This window comes from Girardinichthys multiradiatus, chromosome 19 (assembly GCF_021462225.1).
Source record: "Girardinichthys multiradiatus isolate DD_20200921_A chromosome 19, DD_fGirMul_XY1, whole genome shotgun sequence".
NCBI lineage: Eukaryota > Metazoa > Chordata > Actinopteri > Cyprinodontiformes > Goodeidae > Girardinichthys > Girardinichthys multiradiatus.
The window spans coordinates 24,145,490-24,164,977 of record NC_061811.1 but is presented as its reverse complement, the minus strand read 5'-3'; the positions used below and the strand labels follow the sequence as shown (position 1 = coordinate 24,164,977).

Below are 19,488 nucleotides of genomic sequence, written 5' to 3'. Positions count from 1 at the left end.
ACACGGAAGTCCATGTTCAGAACTGAAATGGCTTTTCGAACAAAAGAGGGAATGCCCTCAGGGAAACAAGAAAATAAGTCCTTCTGTAAACAGAGCAAACCTTGAATACGCCTAACGGACCGTAGCGAACGGGTGTAAATAATGTTGCACTGCTAAAGCGGTTACAGACATGAATTAACCTATAGAGGCATCAGTTAGGTCTACATGAGCTCTCACATGGAGTCCTACATAGAGTTTGCTAAATTTTAGAAATGGTTAAAATATATCTCTTTTTTAATTTGCACAATTATCATAGAGACTTCTAGGTGTAATGTCATGGTGCAGTTGATAGTGATAACTTCTATTAGTTGAGGCACTTTTTAAAAAAGATTTTTAAAAAAAGACAAGTAACTTTACCTTTCATCAATTTTATTGAATGTATTCACTTTCAAATAAACTTTTACAAACTGCAAAACAGCTTTTGGTAACACCAAGGAAATAAATTAAGCCAACTGAAAGTAATTAATAATGAAAAAACAAACATAAAAATACAACAAAACTAATTAAGAAAATGAAAAGAGAAGCAACTGTTCCGTTTTCAAATGCAAAAGCATCTTATGAGCAGACTCCAACCAACCTTTAGCTGGTTAGTATAACTGTGGTAGTGCAGAACAGTAAGCAATACCATATTTTATACTGGCAATGTCATGAAAAACGCTTTCCCATCTATTTAGAGACTTACTGTAATACATGAGGCTTACACTGTTTTTGCACCGTAGTGTCGTATTTACACACCAGGTGGCAACACAATCACACAGCAAAGCTAAAACTACTAGCCCCCTCCCAGCTCTGTTCGTTTTCACACCTTGTACCTCAACTGAATGGGTGAGGAGAAGAAAGCTGGTATTAAGCAAACTATTATGAGTGGTTTCTGAGATTTTGTTATTTATCATTACCTTTAAAACAATACGTGCCAACCCCACTGACATTCATAACTTGTTCTGATGAGACTCATCAGATCTCTTGCTCTCACCACAAAATGAGAAGATTAGAGGGGGAAATGAGGAAAAAAATGACAGAAAAGGGTCAATACCAGCTTAGTGTGAGAAAGCAGCAGTTTTTTTCTGTGAAGGAGTAGAGTCGAGGTACAGGGAGACAAAACGGAGTGGACAAAACCCACGCCGAGAAGACATTTTGTTAGCGTAGGGGATGTCCATAATCAGAAGAGCCTAATTTGTTCATTCAAGCTGGTCTGTTCAACGAATATGAAGGTGCTCTTTATTCATGGTAAAAAAAATAAATAAATAAAAAGTACATGTGCACAAGAACCACTAAGAGTACTACACATGCTGTGATAAGTTGAAATAAGACTTGCATCTGTTGGTTTGGTGCTGCAGTGTATCAACAGTCCGAATTAAAACGCAAGAGGATATTTTTTGCTGGTCTTAAGGTCAAAGCAAAATTAAGTTAAATCTTCATTTGTTTTCTATGAAGACCAAAAGGTTTCTTGTAACTTGGTCACATTGTTCTTTGACAGAAAAACAAAGCACTTCCTAACACAGCAGAGAACCTCAGAAAACCTCAAACAGTGTTAGAATTAAAACCACCAAAAAGGTAAATTTTTCAAAAATATCAAAAGAAAAATCCAAACTTAAAGCATAAACCCAACAGAGAAATCACAGCAAATTTATATACACATACACACATTAAGAAAAGAGCTGTCAGTGGTGCTGACGAGAGGCTGGCTGAGTGGAGGAGGAGGAGGAAGATTTGGACTATCAGATAAGCCCCAGATCGTCTCTCTTTAAGGGTTGGTGTGGGGTTGCCATAACGTCAGATCTGGAATGGACAAAATGACAAGGAATGGGGAAAGCTACAGTTGGGTGTTCACCTCTTTTTGGGAGCTTGGGTGGTGCGGGGTGGGGTCACAGGCCGACCAGAATTTACTCCACCATACTGGTACTTGGCCTTCTTCTCTGAAGGCTTTAGGATCTTTAGGAAACAGAGAGTAGACATTTAAGTGATTATTTCTGTGAAAATGTTATCAGTACGGGATAAACACAGTACAACTCCGTTTGCTTGTTGACTACCTGGAAGGAGCACATGAGGGACTCATCCACACTCATCATGCCGCCTGCATTATCAAACTCCCCGCAGTAGTTTGGAGCAGAGAAAAGTGTGACCAGTTGGCGTTTGGCAAAGAACTCGTAGCCATCCTCCACAACCTGTTTTAAGACACGTGGTGTCATTCAAGCTCCCACAGTGATTAATACCAACAAACAGATCTTCAGCTACTCTCAGAAACCAACTGTGCTACCAGGGTAGAGCACACTAAACCTTATCGGTAAACATAAAACCTTCTAAACATCGACACTATGCATAGCGCTTAAAATGTAGCATTTTGTATTGTTTTCACATTTTGTCAAGGTACAGATGCATAATTCACTAGATACCTAAACAAAGCAGAGCATAATTATGAAGTGGATGGAAACAGAGAAACCAATTACCTTCAAAAGTCACTTAACTAATATATATAGTTAATCTGTGTGCAATTTAATCTCTTTAAATCCAGCTGTTCCATGAAGGTTTTAAGTTTGCTAGAGAACATTTTTAAACAATCAGCATCATTAAGCACAAGGAATACAGCAGACTGTCCAGGGTTGAAGTTGTGGAGAAGATTAAAGCAGGGTTAGATTATTAAACATCCCAACAACTCACAGAGTACGACTGTATTCATCAGCAGAAAACAGCTCAACTTCAAACCTTCAAAGATATGGCTGTCCACCTAATCTGAGACGCTGGAGAAAAAGAGCATTAATCAGAGTAGCAGCCAGGAGGCCCATGATAATTCTGCCGGAGCTTCAGAGATCCACAACTCAGGTGGGAGATTCTATTGAATGGACAACTGTTTGCAAAGTGCTATGTGTGGCAGAAAACTAAGAACGCACATCACCCTGAACTCACACATCCTAACCGTGAAACATGCTGGTGGCAGAATCATGCTGTGGGGATGCTTTTCTTCAGCCTGGACAGGGAAGCTGGTCAGATTTGATGGATGGAGGTGAATACAGAACAATCCTGGAAGAAAACCTGTTGGAGGCTGTAAATACTTGGAACTGTGGTTGAGGTCCAGCAGGACAATGACCCTAAACATACAGCCAGAGGTAAAAGGGAAGGGTTTACATCCCAGCAATTCCATGTGATAGAGTGGCCCAGTCAAAGTCCAGAACTAAATTCAGTTGAGAATGTGCAGCAAGACTTTAAAACTGATGTTCAAAGACGCTTCTGACTGAGCTATAGCTATTTTGAGAACTATGGGAAAACATTTCAGTGGGGTACGTCCCCAAAAGACTTGCTGCAGTGAAAGATGGTTCTACAAAGTTGTTTTTCGGGCAACTGAATATAAATGTACACCACACTTTTCAGACTTTTATTTGTAAAAAAAAAAAAAAGAATCTTCATTCCTTTTCTTCCACTTCTCAGTTATGTACTACTTTGTATTGGTCCATCGCATACAATCCCAATAAAACTGACGGAATGTGACACAGCTAGGAAACAATTAGAGGATGAGTTTGCAAAGCACTGTAGCACATCAATCAAGCAAACACAACAAGATAATCATTACAGGGTGTTTCTGTGTTTGATGCATGGGGAAGAAGAGGAAAAATGGACGTAGGAAACCAGGGGACACAAAGCTATTTTTAGATTCCCTCCCTAATTACCTGGTGGGCTCTGCAGATGAGGTCCAGGTCATGGCGGTTCAGGAACTTGCTGACCACATCAGCTCCGAAGGTGAAGGAGACTCCACGATCATTTTCTCCCCAGCCTTGCACGTCCTTATCCGGATCCGACCACAACAGGTCGCACAGAAGGCCTGACACAAGCACATCAAGATCGAAAGAGGTAAATACACACAAAGCAGAAAAGGGCTGAAAGAGAAAGAGAAACAGAGGAGTTTGCTGATTGAACACAGGACATATAAAAAGACATTACTTCTAGGAAAGACAGGCTGCTTTTTAAACATTTGAACACAAACAAAACTTTCTGAGCATAGATCCAGAGGTAATGTGGATGGTATAGATCCAAGGATGAAGTCTGTGCAGACAGAACCAGTACCTGTATCTGGCACGTCTGTTGGCCTCATGATCCTACGGATCTGCTCCATTGACTGCAAATCAGGTGAAAGCCCTGAGATAGAAAATAAATATCAGCTTTTGATTGGAGACAATAAATATTTTTAAAGTCTGCAGAATCTGTACTTTTGCTTCAGGACAAGAGCCAACTGTAGCTCCTCACCTCCATGGCAGCAGAAGATCTTCTCATCAATTATAGCAGCAATGGGGAGGCAGTTAAAGCAGTCTGTGAAGGTCTTCCACAACTTAATGTTGAACCTGCGCTTGCCTGCAAATGCATGGACGCACATTTTAGAAACAAAATGTTTTCTGCACGTCAGAGCTGTTTGTACCCGAGTATACAATCACTTACATTCGTCATAGAACCCATAGATACGATTAATGGAAGCACACTCGTGGTTTCCTCTGAGCAGGAAAAAGTTCTCTGGGTATTTGATCTTGTAGGCCAGCAAAAGACAGATGGTTTCCAGGGACTGCTTCCCTCTGTCCACATAATCACCCAGGAAGAGATAGTTTGCTTCTGGAGGGAAGCCACCATACTCAAACAGCCTCAGCAGATCGGTGTACTGCCCATGGATGTCACCTAAATAGGTGAGATGCAAAGTGTTCAGCTGTGATGTTTATTACTGGAATATGGTTAATTTAAGGGACAGGAAATACTGTTTAAAAAAAATGTAAAGATCTAAAAACAAGTAACAGGTAACAAAGAAACAGTAGTTATTAAAACTGAATCTAAGTTCAATAGACTCACATGCAACAGTTTCTCTTTAAGCAGAGCCGTTTTAAAAATTAAAATATTTCTAGATACACATACAATGCTGTGAAAAAGTATGAGTTTTGTTTATGGCTTTTCTATCACACCTAGATGTTTCAGATGAAACACATTTTTATACCAGAGAAAGATCATTTGAGTAAATACAAAACACAGTTTTCAGATGATTTTATTTAAGGGGAGAAAGGCTATTTCAACCATCCTGACCCAATATGGAAAAGTTACAAAAGTCACTGTTACAAAAAAGTCACCGATATGTATCAGGGTGAAAAGGGTTAAAAAGACATTTTTAAGACTTTGGGATTCCAGCAAACCCCAGTGAGAACAAATATCCACAAATGGAAAAAACATGGAACGGTGGTAAACCTTCCCAAGAAAGGCCAGCCTGACAAAATTACACCAAAGAGTGAATCAATGAGACATCCTGTAGGCCACAAATGAACCCACAACATCTAAAGCACTGCAGGTCTTGCTTACATTTTAAGGTCCATGTTCATGATTCAACAATAAGAAAAAGACTGGGAAAAAGACATCAACAGTGGAGTTACAAGACAAAAACACTTCTGATTAAAAGAATAAAAAAGCTCAACTACCGTTGCCATAAAAATCTTGATGATCACCTCCACAATTTATTTATTTTACATACAGTAAGTTATTTTATATTGTTTTATTCTATTTTATTCCATTATTACTACTCGTTTTGTACATTTACCCTGTTCTTTGATTTCACATTTTCCAAACAATCTGCACCCTACGTGTGTGTTACCAAGAGCTGCTGTAACTAGGTCATTTCTCCATTGTGAGACCAATAGTTTTATGATGTAAAACTAACAGCATTTCAGAAAGAAGAACATCATACCAGCAGCGATACATAGTGGTGGTGGTATGATGGTATGGGGACCCTTTGCTGCTACAGGAAGTGGACGACTTGCTGTAATTTATGAAACCATGAATTCTGCTTTCTATTAGATGACGTGACAATGATCTGACCACCCCAACAAGTCAATCTCTAAATGGCACAAAAGAAGGTTCTCGAACGGCCAAGTCAAAGTTCAGAATTCAATACAATTCAGATGCTGTAGCCTAAACAGGCCAGTCAAGCTTGAAACCCCCTCCAAGGTGGCTTAATTAGAACAATTCTGCAAAGAAAAGAAGGGTCAAAATTCAAGCAACAAAAAAACATGACAACAACCACCAGATCCACCTGTGGGAAAGGGGCAACCGAGACAAAGATCCATCATAGTTAAGGCTGTTTACAAAAATGAAGCACACAATTCACATGCACTTACATACAAACTTGCTTTAATTTTAACTGTTCGCACAGGATTTAGGACTAAAGGCTCCCATCTTTGACCTTCATGAAATCCAGATGAGCTGTAGATGCTCCCAGCAAAGCACCGAGTCTCTGCAGGGGACGCTCATTAAATCACTCGGCCAAGAACTGCTTCTGTTTATATCCTCTTGCGCCAACTTAAGAGTCGCTCTAATTTTGGCTAAGTGGTACAGACACAGATGACTGAAGGTCTAGACCACAAGAGGACAACAATAACTGGTTTTACTGTGACAAAGAAGGAAACTGAATTTCTGTGCCAGTCTTTTTGTGGAAGTGCTTCATTACAAGATAACACCAAATATAAATTAAAATGAAAGACAAGAAACTGAAACAGAAACATGTATTTTATTTCAGCTCATGAAACTGGTAGGCATACATTTATTTTTGATTTCAAAGTGCACATTGGTATTTTATGCACCAAAGCAGCAGCTGGCACCAGATGTTTTATGGCCACACTATGTTATTGTGCTTCCTAGGAGGTGAACACAACCTAAGCCTCTTGTTTCTTTGCCGTTTTTCTATTATTAAATGCCTCATTTCTATCTAAGAAGCACAACACTAACTCACACACATCTGAACAGCCAATGATACTGAGAAACACATGAAATACGGAGACTAACCAGAGAGAATATCCTCCAAAATCTAAATACATACACTATTTATATGTCTATATATATATCAATCTCTCTCTCTCTCTTTACATATACATACATATATACATACATGCATCTATAGGGGTTGGACAATGAAACTGAAACACCTGTCATTTTAGTGTGGGAGGTTTCATGGCTAAATTGGACCAGCCTGGTAGCCAGTCTTCATTGATTGCACATTGCACCAGTAAGAGCAGAGTGTGAAGGTTCAATTAGCAGGGTAAGAGCACAGTTTTGCTCAAAATATTGAAATGCACACAACATTATGGGTGACATACCAGAGTTCAAAAGAGGACAAATTGTTGGTGCACGTCTTGCTGGCGCATCTGTGACCAAGACAGCAAGTCTTTGTGATGTATCAAGAGCCACGGTATCCAGGGTAATGTCAGCATACCACCAAGAAAGACGAACCACATCCAACAGGATTAACTGTGGATGCAAGAGGAAGCTGTCTGAAAGGGATGTTCGGGTGCTAACCCGGATTGTATCCAAAAAACATAAAACCACGGCTGCCCAAATCACGGCAGAATTAAATGTGCGCCTCAACTCTCCTGTTTCCACCAGAACTGTCCGTCGGGAGCTCCACAGGGTCAATATACACGGCCGGGATGCTATAGCCAAACCTTTGGTCACTCATGCCAATGCCAAATGTCGGTTTCAATGGTGCAAGGAGCGCAAATCTTGGACTGTGGACAATGTGAAACATGTATTGTTCTCTGATGAGTCCACCTTTATTGTTTTCCACACATCCGGGAGAGTTACGGTGTGGAGAAGCCCCAAAGAAGCGTACCGCCCAGACTGTTGCATGCCCAGAGTGAAGCATGGGGGTGGATCAGTGATGGTTTGGGCTGCCATATCATGGCATTCCCTCGGCCCAATACTTGTGCTAGATGGACGCGTCACTGCCAAGGACTACCGAACCATTCTTGAGGACCATGTGCATCCAATGGTTCAAACATTGTATCCTGAAGGCGGTGCCATGTATCAGGATGACAATGCACCAATACACACAGCAAGACTGGTGAAAGATTGGTTTGATGAACATGAAAGTGAAGTTGAACATCTCCCATGGCCTGCACAGTCACCAGATCTAAATATTATTGAGCCACTTTTGGGTGTTTTGGAGGAGAGAGTCAGGAAACGTTTTCCTCCACCAGTATCACGTAGTGACCTGGCCACTATCCTCCAAGAAGAATGGCTTAAAATCCCTCTGACCACTGTGCAGGACTTGTATATGTCATTCCCAAGACGAATTGACGCTGTATTGGCTGCAAAAGGAGGCCCTACTCCATACTAATAAATTATTGTGGTCTAAAACCAGGTGTTTCAGTTTCATTGTCCAACCCCTGTATATAAACACACTGCTCAAAAAAAATAAAGGGAAACTCAAATAACACATCCTAGATCTGAATAAATGAAATATTCTCATTGAATACTTTGTTCTATACAAAGTTGAATGTACTGACAACAAAATCACACAAAAATCATCAATGGAAATCCAATTTATTAACCAATGGAGGCCTGGATTTGGAGTCACACACAAAATTAAAGTGGAAAAACACACTACAGGCTGATCCAACTTTGATGTAATGTCCTTAAAACAAGTCAAAATGAGGCTCAGTATTGTGTGTGGCCTCCACGTGCCTGTATGACCTCCCTACAATGCCTGGACATGCTCCTGATGAGACGGTGGATGGTCTTCTGAGGGATCTCCTCCCAGACCTGGACTAAAGCATCCACCAACTCCTGGACAGTCTGTGGTGCAACGTGACGTTGGTGGATGGAGCGAGACATGAGCGAGACACCCATTTGTGGACGTCGGGCTCTCATACCATCCTCATGGAGTCGGTTTCAAACCGTTTGTGCAGACACATGCACATTTGTGGCCTGCTGGGGGTCATTTTGCAGGGCTCTGGCAGTGGACAGTTTGATTTCACAGACGTTTGATTTACTTGGAGCTATATTGTGTTGTTTAAGTGTTCCCTTTATTTTTTTGAGCAGTGTTTTTTATATATATATATATATATATATATATATACATACACGCATACATACATACACGCTGTAGCACTGTTATGTAGCCTGGTTACATAAGAAAATTCTGAGGTGCTTCAAAGAAATACATTGCTGCTCTAGGCTGTGCAGACCAGGCTTTCTGGATTGCACTCTGCCATTGCAGTGCATCCACCACATCAGTGTCAGAATGGGTTTTCTAAATTCAGTTAATGGCATTTAGGGTACTGTAGGGTGCTGCAAATAAAAACCTTTAAATCTCTTGAACTTGTCACATTGGTATTTTACATTCACAATAATGGATAAAAATAACTGAATTCACAGGAGTTGGTAATTGGTTATAGCTGTGCGAATGGGTAAACTGATGGAATAATGCTTGTAAATGGAAAAAATATCTGCTCTTGTTGCAATACAATTATGAAAATGCTTGGGGGATACAAAAGAAACACAGGCACAAGACCAATATCAACTAGCAAGCAAATAAGAAACATTAAGAACATGATGGCTAGGAAATTTGATTAAAAAATTAAAAGAGAAACAGAAACCACTCACCACAAATCTTCAGAGGAGCCTCGAGCTCCAGCAGAATTGGCTGGCTGAGGAAGATCTCCCTGGATTTGATGCAAAGACCACGAACCTCTGCCTCGGTCATCTGGACTATCTTCCCCGGACGACATCCCCGCACTGCAGAGGCAGAACAAAACTGTCAGAGACACTGACAACTTCTATTATGTGTCTGCTCTTAGGAAACAGCAGAGGCAGCATCAGAAACCTCTTGAGAACGAGGCCACAATGGAGTCATACTTCACCAAATGAGAAAATACACTTCAAGCAGAAGCACAGAACCCTGCCTTGCAAGCAGACAAACTGTGGGTGTAACAATTCTGCAGCTTATAACTGATGAGTCTCAGCCATACTTTAGAAACATGGAGCTGAGGCTGTGAGAGGAACAAACATCTTCAGCCATGCTGTGGGTTTTGTCGGCTTGCAGCTCAACTGTGAACATCAACCTAATTTATGGCCTTCTGACCCTTTATAGAACATAGAAACGAAAAGTGAGAGCTGCAAACGATGCAACTGAATTAGGTTGTGATGTTAAAAGTGAGATTGTTTAAATGTAAAAACTGTTTCCGTTTCATTTTGTCGATGGGCAGAAAATACAGCTAATTTTATTCATTTGAAATATTTTTTAGTGATGTTACTGGTTTTTTTGGGGGGGTTTTTTCCCCGAAGGGTTTGGCAGCATATAACAGAAACCTAAAAAGCATAATCAGTCACAGCATTTTAGCCATGCACCAAGCCATTATTTATGTTGCTCAATCCTAAATTATGTTTTTAAAATCGACCCTCTGCTAACCTTCTTTACAACAAAAACAGTCACGAACAAATGTACAACTAAGCAATTATGTAACAACTAACCATTTTTGTGTTCTCTTACAGCCAGACGCCCACCAAAAAATGCCCAAGAAAGGATTGCTGAGCTTGTAAGGAAAATAAATCTTAGTCACCAGGCTTGCTAAAATTCTTTATTGTTTTTTAACAAGTGGAAAAAAAGGAGGTAAATTAATGTAGCACAGACAGATTTTGGGAATGCATTTCTGTGTATATTAATCTGCACCCAGATAGGAACCCTATTTAAACAAAGTTACTTAAACTTCCTCATCATTGGACTCTGATTAGTCTTCTAATGGAATGTGTTACAAGGGCTAGACATTAAATGATGCTCAACATTATCGTTTTTGTATTGTCTTTGGACCCAAATCCAGAGCACAACAGGAAGCTGAATTTGGGCTCATTACCAGACCTCATCAGCACAGAGTCAGTTAAGCTGAGATGCTCAGCCGGCTCGGGTTTTATCACTGGATCTTTCATTGTTTGCGGTGGCGCTCTGCAGACTGGCACTTTTAGACGAGATTAGGTTTATAAGATCACCCAGTGGCTAAAGCTGAAATAAAGTGTTGACAAGGATTTGTGACTCTCATAAACCACAGCGGTCTGTGTGCAGTGCTAAGTAAAAGGCTGTGTGGGCTTAAAATAAAACTATTTTTAGCAAAGAAACAATCAATAGGCCAGTTTTTCCTTGAGCTACACTGAATGTGCTGAAAATTCTGATTTTCTATCAGTTCACTTAATGCATCAAAGCTAAAAACTCTCACTTTGGTTTCTAAAGGCAACAGAATACAGCATGTTATTTAAAGCATATCTATGGGATTTTAGTGAAAACCGCAGAGGTTAAGGACATATTATTTGATGATCCCATTTGATTCTGTAATCTCTTCATTTTCTTTTGGATTCAAAATTATTACTTCTATCAGAACATGTACAGCACTTTTTGTTCTTTTATGAAAATGTCTTAACAGAAAATATTTTTTTTGTGTTATGTGTAATGCTGTAAAGCAGGAAAAACTGGTCTAAGCTTTAAAAAAAGTAAAGAAAATTAACTTTGTCATGTACAGCACATGTCAGATAATAAAATTAAATATCGGAAGAAATATGTACATCATACAGTTAAAGTTTTTGATGCTTGTGTATTTCAAGTGTGTAGATTTCTTATTAAACAAAAGGTTGTGTGGAACTGGTTTGTTCATTTTGCTTTATCATTGCTACTCATAAGAAATATAATGCTTTATTAGGTTTATAGCCTTAACTGAAAAACCTGAACATTGGTTAGTACTAGTCAATGAGCTGAAAACATCTAAATTATTAGGTCAACTTAGTTACAAGTCCTAAAGAAAACAGTGACTCTTGCTAAACGATAAAAACAAAACTTAAACACACTTAAAAACATAATCAATAAACAATGTAAAAGGTACTATACTATATAAATCAAATTTGCCAAAAAGAAAAAAAAACACTCATGTAAACCAATCTAACAAGAGCAGACGGTCAATAAAACTGTTAACCTCACTTCTTTTTAAACAAATTCATCCTAAAATAGAAATCAGTGACTCTGGCAGCCCTAAATATGCCATGTCCATCCAACAGTGTCACAGATCCAGGAAGAAAGTATGCCAAGGACAGCTGAATTTCCCAGAGTGGTCAGGTATAACTCCCAGTGCCTCGCTGGGGAGAAATCTCCTGTTCTATGAGGCTGGTACATTTAAAAGTGGATGTGAACACGGACTCACTGAACATTTTTATGGATCGATCAAAGAATTTCCAGCTCTGAAATGTCTCACATTTGGGTTCTGTAGTTCTCTTGAATCTTTGTAAATATACAGACAAATAAAGGGAATGAGAGCCATGGATCACTGCAGCCTGCCAATAGCTGTAAAACACACCTTCCAACCAAGTGTGAAACAAAACCTGATCAGCTATTAAGCACACACAGATAAAGAAACATGAGATTCATGTCAAATATCAAATAAAAGAGATGTGCTTGTTATGTGTTTCGAATGGATGGATGGCTTTTATTCTGAACATTAAAAACAACAAATAGAGGTGGGTTACATGACGATATTGGACCGTGAAGGATTAGAATTGTGGGATCATCTACAGGGCACATTCTATGCATTGTACTTCTATGCTCTCGCTCAGACACATCTGTTTTGTTTTGTTCCTTTACCCTCAGCTTCATAAATCAACTGCTATATTGCAGGAGTAAAATGGTTACTGGTTTTAGTGATTAGCTTGGTAAAAATTACTTTCAATTTTAGTTAATATTAAAGTTTTCAAAATAAAATTAACATTAAAACCGTATTCAGTTGCCATGCTATTAAAAGCTTCCAGTTTCCTGATTGTCCATTGAATGCATCGTCTCAGATGCAATTAGAAGGCAGTGAAATTAGGAAAGTTTCAACAACCAAAGAGCATAAACTGTTAAATGTAGCTGTACTACGGACTTCATAAATGTGCAAGGAAGGCTTTTTTAAGCTTTTTTTTTTTAAATCCCATTTTATGCAGAAAGAAACAAGAGCAGGCCTCTCCTCCAGCAGCAATTAGCTGCTAAATGGCAAATGCAATGCAGGTAAACTTTTAGCTGGATGTTTGGGCCTTCGGAATGGCCTGGTATGGCTGTTTAACTTCTTACCAGCTAGTCTGATTTCATTGGACTAACGCCATTGTATCAGAGAGCTTGCTTATGCTTGGCAAGACCGCTTGAATCATAACTCATTAATACTAAGTTAAAGTCAATCTGACTTTATAGGGTCAGATTGACAAACCTTAACAATAGGAGCCTTAAGAATGTAAACAGTGTTTTGAACTTTAAATAACACATTTAATTGTGTTGTGTTTAATTGCATTTGGCTTTAAACACTGTAATTTATGCCTGACAGATATACACAATATATAAGATATTCTGAATGTGTTTGTGAGAGAGTGAACTTCTGAAACATATCACAACCACTACTACTACTATTAAAAATAATAATAATGTGAACATGTATGTTGAAGTTAAGTTAGATATAAATATGATGCAAAATTTTCATAGGGTTACATCTTTATTATGTATCAAGATTGCATTTTAACTAAACTACTTTTCTCTGAGTTAGGTAAACCAGTTTAAGACAGTCTGTAATATGTTAACGTATTTATTAAATCCCAGCTGTTAAAACCGATGTAGCCAAAGAAAAACAAAGTTGGAACCTGTGTATACCGTAGACATGCGCTAGTTACCAGTCACAGTTTTCCTGTCACTGACGTATAAAGTTCTTTTAATGTGGCATCAAAGAACATGCTAGAGTGACAAGTTTTCTCCATCTTTATGGAGCATAGAGTAATGCAGCACTTCCCCTCCCTGACCTATTGCTGTGCACTGCAGTTCAGCCTACTAAAGGAAAGGTTACTTTGCTGTCCCCTTGCTTTCGCATAAGGCAGCATGATATTTGGAAAGAGTGGCATTGTGATACAATACCAATGAATATTACTATGATGATATCAATTTTGTACTCGTACTCGTCATCTTCTGCTTTATCCAGGACCGGGTTGCGGGGGCAGCAGCCTCAGCAGAGACGCCCAGACGTCCCTCTCCCCAGACACCTCCTCCAGCTCTTCCGGGGGGAGCCCAAGGCGTTCCCAGGCCAGCCAAGAGACATAGTCCCTCCAGCGTGTCCTGGGCCGTCCCCTGGGCCTCCTCCCGGTGGGACGTGCCTGGAACACCTCCCGAGGAAGACGTCCAGGAGGCATCCGGTATAGATGCCCGAGCCACCTCAACTGGCTCCTCTCGATGTGGAGGAGCAGCGGCTCTACTCCCAGCCCCCCCCAGATGGCCGAGCTCCTCACCCTATCTCTAAGGGAGTGCCCGGCCACCCTACGGAGGAAGCTCATTTCAGCCGCTTGTATCCGGGATCTCGTTCTTTCGGTCATGACCCAAAGTCCATGGCCATAGGTGAGGGTAGAAACATACACCGACTGGTAAATCGAGAGCTTCGCTTTTCGGCTCAGCTCTCTCTTCACCACAACGGACTAGCACAACGCCCCCATTACTGTGGCAGCCGCACCGATCCGTCTGTCGATCTCCTGCTCCATTCTTCCCTCACTCGTGAACAAGACCCCGAGATACTTAAACTCCTCCACTTGAGGCAGGAACTCCCCTCCAACTTGAAGAGGATAAGCCACCCTTTTCCGGTCGAGAACCATGGCCTCGGACTTGGAGGAGCTGATCTTCATCCGCTTCACACTCGGCTGTAAACCACCCCAGTGCATGCTGTAGGTCTTGGCTAGATGGGGGCCAGCAGGACCACGTCATCTGCAAAAAGAAGAGACGCAATCCTCTGGTCCCCAAACCAGACCCCCTCCGGCCCTTGGCTGCGCCTAGAAATCCTGTCCATAAAAGTTATGAACAGGACCGGTGACAAAGGGCAGCCCTGCCGGAGTCCAACATGCACCGGGAACAGGTCCGACTTAGAGCCGGCAATGCGAACCAAACTCCTGCTCCGCTTGTACAGAGATCGGATAGCCCCTAGTAAAGGGCCCCCGATTCCATACTCCTGGAGCACCCCCCACAGGGCATCACGAGGGACACAGTCGAATGCTTTCTCCAGGTCCACAAAACACATGTGGACCGGTTGGGCAAACTCCCATGAACCCTCGAGTACCCTGTAAAGGGTATAGAGCTGGTCCAGTGTCCCACAGCCGGGACGAAAACCACACTGCTCTTCCTGAAGGCGGGGTTCGACTATTGGCCGGACTCTCCTCTCCAATACACTGGCATAGGCCTTACCAGGGAGGCTGAGGAGTGTGATCCCCCTGTAGTTGGAACACACCCTCCGGTCACCCTTCTTATGTAGGGGGACCACCACCCCAGTCTGCCAATCCAAAGGCACTGTCCCCGTCCGCCACGCAATGTTGATGAGGCGTGTCAACCATGACAGCCCCACAACATCCAAAGACTTGAGGTACTCAGGGCGGATCTCATCCAACCCCGAAGCCTTGCCACCGCGGAGCTTTTTAACCACCTCGGTGACTTCAGCCTGGGTGATGAAAGAGCCCAATTCCGAGTCCCCAGCCTCTGGTTCCACCAGGGAATGCGTGCTGGCAGGATTGAGGAGATCCTCGAAGTACTCCTTCCACCGCCCGATAATGTCCCCAGTCGAGGTCAGCAGCTTCCCGCCCCCACTGTAAACAGTGTTAGCGAAGCACTGCTTCCCCCTCCTGAGGCGCCGGACGGTTTGCCAGAATCGCTTCGGGGCCAACCGGTAGTCCTTCTCCATGGCCTCACCGAACTCCTCCCAGGTCCGAGTTTTTGCCTCTGCCACCGCCCGGGCCACGGCATGCTTGGCCCCACGGTACCCGTCAGCCGCTTCAGGAGTCCCACAAGCCAACCACAGCCGATAGGACTCCTTCTTCAGCTTGACAGCATCCCTTGCTGCCGGCATCCACCACCTAGTTCGGGGATTGCCGCCGCAACAGGCACCGCAGACCTTATGGCCGCAGCTACGGGCGGCAGCATTGACAATAGATGTGGAGAACATGGTCCAGTCAGACTCTATGTCTCCAACATCCCTCGGAATCTGGTCAAAGCTCTCCCGGAGGTGGGAGTTGAATACATCCCTGGCCAAGGGCTCCGCCAGACGTTCCCAGCAGACCTTCACTATGCGCTTGGGCCTGCCAAGTCTGTCCGGCTTTCTCCTCCCCCAGTGGATCCAACTCACCAAAGGGTGGTGATCAGTGGACAGCTCAGCCCCTCTCTTCACCAGAGTGTCCAAAACATGCAGCCGAAGGTCAGATGATACGACAACAAAGTCGATCATTGACCTCCTGCCTAGGGTATCCTGGTGCCTAGTGCACTGATGGACGCCCTTATGTTTGAACATGGTGTTCATTATGGACAATCCGAGACTAGCACAGAAGTCCAATAACAAAACCCCACTCGGATTCAGATTGGGGAGGCCATTCCTCCCGATCACGCCTCTCCAGGTGTCACTGTCGTTTCCCACGTGGGCGTTGAAGTCCCCCAGCAGAATAATGGAGTCCCCAGGAGGGGCACTATCCAGAACCCCCGACAGGGACGCCAAGAAGGACGGGTACTCCGCACTATCACTCGGCCCGTAGGCTGAAATGATAGTCAGAGACCTCTCCCCAACCCGAAGGCGCAGGGATATGACCCTCTCATCCACTGGGGTAAACCCCAACACGAGACGGCTGAGCTGGGGGGCGACAAGCAAACCCACCCCAGCCTGCTGCCTCTCCCCGCGGGCCACTCCAGAGTAGAAGAGAGTCCAACCCCTCTCGAGGAGATGGGTTCCAGAGCCCACACTGTGCATGGAGGAGAGCCCGACTATTTCTAGTCGATATCTCTCGACCTCCCGCACAAGCTCAGGCTCCTTCCCCCCCAGCGAGGTGACATTCCACGTCCCTAGAGCCAGCCTAAGCATCTGGGGATCGGGCCGCTGAGGTCTCCACCTTCGTCCGCCGCCCAATCCTCTTTGCACCGGTCCCTCACGGTTCCCCCTGCAGGTGGTGGGCCCACTGGGGGATGGTCTCGCGTCTCTCGTTCGGGCTTGGCCCGGCCGGGTCCCGCGAGGAGCAACCCGGCCACCAGGCGCTCTCCGACGAGTCCCGACCCCAGGCCTGGCTCCAGGGTGGGACCCCGGCTCCGCCATACCGGGCGACGTCACGTGCCTCAATTTTGTAGTCGTCATGAGGGGTTCAATTTCGTTTAACTGATATTTTCATCTCTACTTTTTTCGATCATCATAATGTAGCCACTAATATCCCCCAGCATTAGAATCTAGGTCACTAAAATCTATTTCAGAAGTGGGCATAAAGAACAGTAAAAGTTCACCCAACTGGCCAAGTACATTAATGGCGTGTGAATGCATCTCAGTCACTGTGTGTAATCAAGTTTATGTTGTTTAAAAACAACAGATTGGAAGCAATATGCAGATAACAGCAAAAAGGTATAAAATTCAGCTTTTTCCAATGTTTTTTTATTTATATTTGATGAAGTCCACATATTGAAATTAAATGTACCAGATAACATTATTGTAAATCTAATAATGTATGATTTCGCAGCAGGATATTTTTTTAGTTATTTTCCATTTTCATAATTTCTTTTTTTATGTTGATAATGATTGTGATTACTCAAGATTATTTTTTTGTGAGAATCTCCTTCCACGCCCATGCCCAACATATAGAAGCACAAATACATCTAAGAACAAGTACTCGATATGCATCTTCATCTTCACTCTTTTTTTATGTTTTTTATATATATATATATATATATATATATATATATATATATATATAAAGAGCTAGCATTGACATATAGGGAAAATATAACCGCTATTAGAAAAGAGGGAGCTAATGATAATTGCCGTTGTTTTTTTCTGTTACGATGCGTTGTCTTCCACCTGTTAGAAACAAGGCTGGTGTCAAACAATCTTCCCGAGGCAATGCAAAAACGTCCCCGCCCCTCCTTCTGAACCGTCAACCGTTTAGAAAATAAATTGGCTAAAAACCCTATAAAACCACAACGCCCAAAATACATTTACGTGCTTAGAATAAACAGAACCGATTTGATAAATTATCCAAAGCGTCGCATAAAACTGCGCCAATGGAAACATGTAGGCGTTCACCGCTGACTGTTTATAAACACGGCTAGGTAGCTAACGGTAACGCTAGCCGGAGGATACAACGGTACCAATGGCTGACGTTAGCCGTAGCTGCTAACACTTGCCTGCGCTCTGTGAAAAAAAACCAGGGCAGTTCATAAAATGCTCAACATTTTCGAGCGGAGTGAAAGAGCCAGAACCTCTACCTCTGTTTAGTAACACACATTAATGAAAATTATTTACCCTCCAGAAGCCGAGAGATGAGGCTATCCACGTTCAATTCACCCTCCGCCATCTTCACACTGATGTTGAACAGTGTCTGCTGGTTAATATCCACAGCGGACACTGGAGGGCGCTACTGAGGGGGAACTATTACTTCACACAAATAAATAGAATACGACCAAACAGGGACACCAAGATTAGCACGTTTAATTCTATGCTAGTACTATTTAGAAGGGAAGTTAGTAATAAAACATAGTTTTCAAATTATTACAGGATTGCCATAATCCCAAAGACTGTATTAATAATTAGATTTGCTATTATTACAATTAAAATATAAATCACAACACTGTAATTTATACATAATAAACGATTACAAAGTAAAATATGGTAATACAGCTTTAGACTATTGTTTACAACTTTCATTTTACCAACATATAATCGATTGCAGGATCAGGAAAATTTGTTATCTAGAAATAAAAAAGAAATTAATTGAATTTGTAGGATTTCCTGGTGAATTAACATTTATCTGATTAATAACAGCCACATCAGATTTAAAACAAAAAGATTTGCCTGTCTGCAGTACTTTGCAAAAGTATTCTAACATCTTTAACTTTTTCATATTTTGTCAGGTTAAAAACACATTATTCTAATGTATTTTATTGTGACTTTGTGTAATAGACCAACCTAAAGCTTCATTATCATAAGAGGGAACATGCTACATGTTTTTAAAATGTTCTATGAATACAATTCTGAAAAGTGTTTTGTAAATGTACACATTCATCGCTCTATACTCTGACAACTCTAAATAAAATATAGTGGAAACAACTACTTTCAGAAGTCATCTAAATAGAATCCACCTGCATGTAGTTTAATCTCAGTCTAGACAGCTATTCTGTGAAGGCCTCAGATGTTTGCTGAAGAGCTTGTTAAACAGACAGGTCAGGAAACAGGTTGTGGAGAAATGTATAACATGGTTTGCTAATAAAACCATATCCCAAGCTCTGAACATATTACAGAGCACTGATCAATCTCAAATTCAGTTCACACAGACACAGCAAACACACGGAGAAAGGTGCTCTGGACAGATGGGACTAAGATTGACCTGTCTGACCCCAAGAGTGGTGGCAAAATCATGCTGTGGAAATGTGTTTTTTTCAGCAGCAACAGAAAAGTTTCTAAAATTTCCACCTACTTTTGTCCTTACCTTTAAATACGTAGTGAGAATTGCAATATTTAGACCTGAAGCAATTAATAAAAACATGATCCTAAAGCACCTTACTTACCTAAGTAGTTAAAATATTTTCTGTCCTTCTAAAAATGTGATATGGATACAAAAGTTGTCTCCGACTATAATCATTTTAAGGGTGCCATTAATACATTTCCTTGT

At 41.8% G+C, this 19,488-nt stretch overlaps 1 protein-coding gene across 1 annotated transcript; it reads right to left on the bottom strand.

Moving 5' to 3' along the window:
• Positions 1 to 391: 391 nt before the first annotated feature.
• Positions 392 to 18,260, bottom strand: LOC124855846 (serine/threonine-protein phosphatase PP1-beta catalytic subunit-like). The gene is made up of 8 exons (XM_047345966.1): positions 18,123 to 18,260; positions 9,436 to 9,567; positions 4,465 to 4,695; positions 4,276 to 4,380; positions 4,096 to 4,167; positions 3,702 to 3,853; positions 2,070 to 2,204; positions 392 to 1,971 (listed from the first exon to the last, which is right to left on the bottom strand). The coding sequence occupies exons 1-8, from the start codon at positions 18,172 to 18,174 to the stop codon at positions 1,867 to 1,869; spliced, it is 984 nt and encodes a 327-aa protein (XP_047201922.1). The 5' UTR covers positions 18,175 to 18,260; the 3' UTR covers positions 392 to 1,866.
• Between the last annotated feature and the right edge of the window lie 1,228 nt (positions 18,261 to 19,488).

Bases quoted from the DNA above. Each gene is read 5' to 3' on its own strand.
- LOC124855846 (XM_047345966.1), bottom strand. From the start codon at position 18,174: ATGGCGGAGGGTGAATTGAACGTGGATAGCCTCATCTCTCGGCTTCTG. The intron at 4,381-4,464 runs GTAAGTGATTGT...ATGCATTTGCAG, and splicing joins CTATGGGTTCTATGACGAAT to GCAAGCGCAGGTTCAACATT. The intron at 3,854-4,095 runs GTACTGGTTCTG...TGCTTGTGTCAG, and splicing joins AACAGACGTGCCAGATACAG to GCCTTCTGTGCGACCTGTTG.